This window comes from Plasmopara halstedii (genome assembly GCF_900000015.1).
Source record: "Plasmopara halstedii genome assembly, contig: Scaffold_3060, whole genome shotgun sequence".
Lineage (NCBI taxonomy): Eukaryota > Oomycota > Peronosporomycetes > Peronosporales > Peronosporaceae > Plasmopara > Plasmopara halstedii.
The window spans coordinates 3,105,688-3,106,618 of NW_020189964.1; the positions used below are offsets into that span (position 1 = coordinate 3,105,688).

General features: G+C 56.4%; 1 protein-coding gene across 1 annotated transcript in view; it reads right to left on the reverse strand.

Annotated features, from left to right (window-relative positions):
- The window catches only part of PHALS_07131 (uncharacterized protein), a gene marked incomplete at both ends in the record, with an annotated part of 592 nt that extends 471 nt beyond the window's left edge, over positions 1 to 121 (reverse strand). The window contains one exon of the mRNA XM_024720547.1: positions 98 to 121. Within this exon, the coding sequence (XP_024585735.1) occupies positions 98 to 121 (24 nt within the window). The remainder of the gene's footprint in view (positions 1 to 97) is intronic.
- Between the last annotated feature and the right edge of the window lie 810 nt (positions 122 to 931).

A 931-nucleotide genomic window follows, 5' to 3' on the forward strand; every position in this document is an offset into this window, starting at 1 on the left:
TATCCCGACTCCGAAAACTCGTGGGAGTTTGAGGCATCACTTCGGCAAGATTGCCCAGTCGCCGTGGACGTTTTTGATTGGAAAGATCAGTACGCACCGCGTCATCAGACGCCCCGCGCATCCCGGCAATAGCCAGGGAAGTAGAAGGTCCATGAGCTGAGCTCAAGCAGTGGCCCTGAGCTCTTGCGGTCGCAGACACAGAGCTTGCGGGGGCGTTAGGTCGCAGGACGACATTCCGAAGGAAATCGACAGCGTGCCTTGAGTTTGGCAAACTCAAATCGGAGGTATCGCTCCACACGCACGCCCACTTCCTTGTGGCTCAATTGTAGGTTTTACAGTGAGGAAAGTTTCTGGCGCCGTTTCACCCATCGCTCAAAGAGCGCTTCGTCATCTATAGCGCTTTCGCCAGGGGCGAGCACTACAAATATTGTCCGCATTGGGGGTACACGAGAGCAACCTCGTTGAGCACGTAGACGAGTGCGATAAACATCCAACGGAATTTCTTGTGTGACCAAGAAACGAGCTTGAAGAGCTTCCCGTGTGGCAAGTTCACCTTCCGCTCTGGCCGGGGACCCGATGATGTAGACGCTTAACGATTAAGCTGCCGCGTCCTTCGCTTCCACAGCGGGATCCGCTGGGCGGGAGCCATATTCCACACCAGGGTCAATGACCGGCCGTGGATGGGCGCGCTTCAGAGCCGCGTTATGGGCAGCTTTAAGCTGCTGCCTCTGAGACCGTCGAGGTTATTAGTGATTACACCACGTTCCTCGGTTGGCGAAAAGTCAGGGAGCGGACATAGGGTCCGCAAAGCACGATCATGGCTCGCATCACGCCGCTGGCGCAGCTCGCTTTCCTCGTCATCCCATGCGGGAAAAAGTGTGTCAGACTCGTAGTCGACCACCTCCACCTCCTCCACGAGGTCACTCGTCAT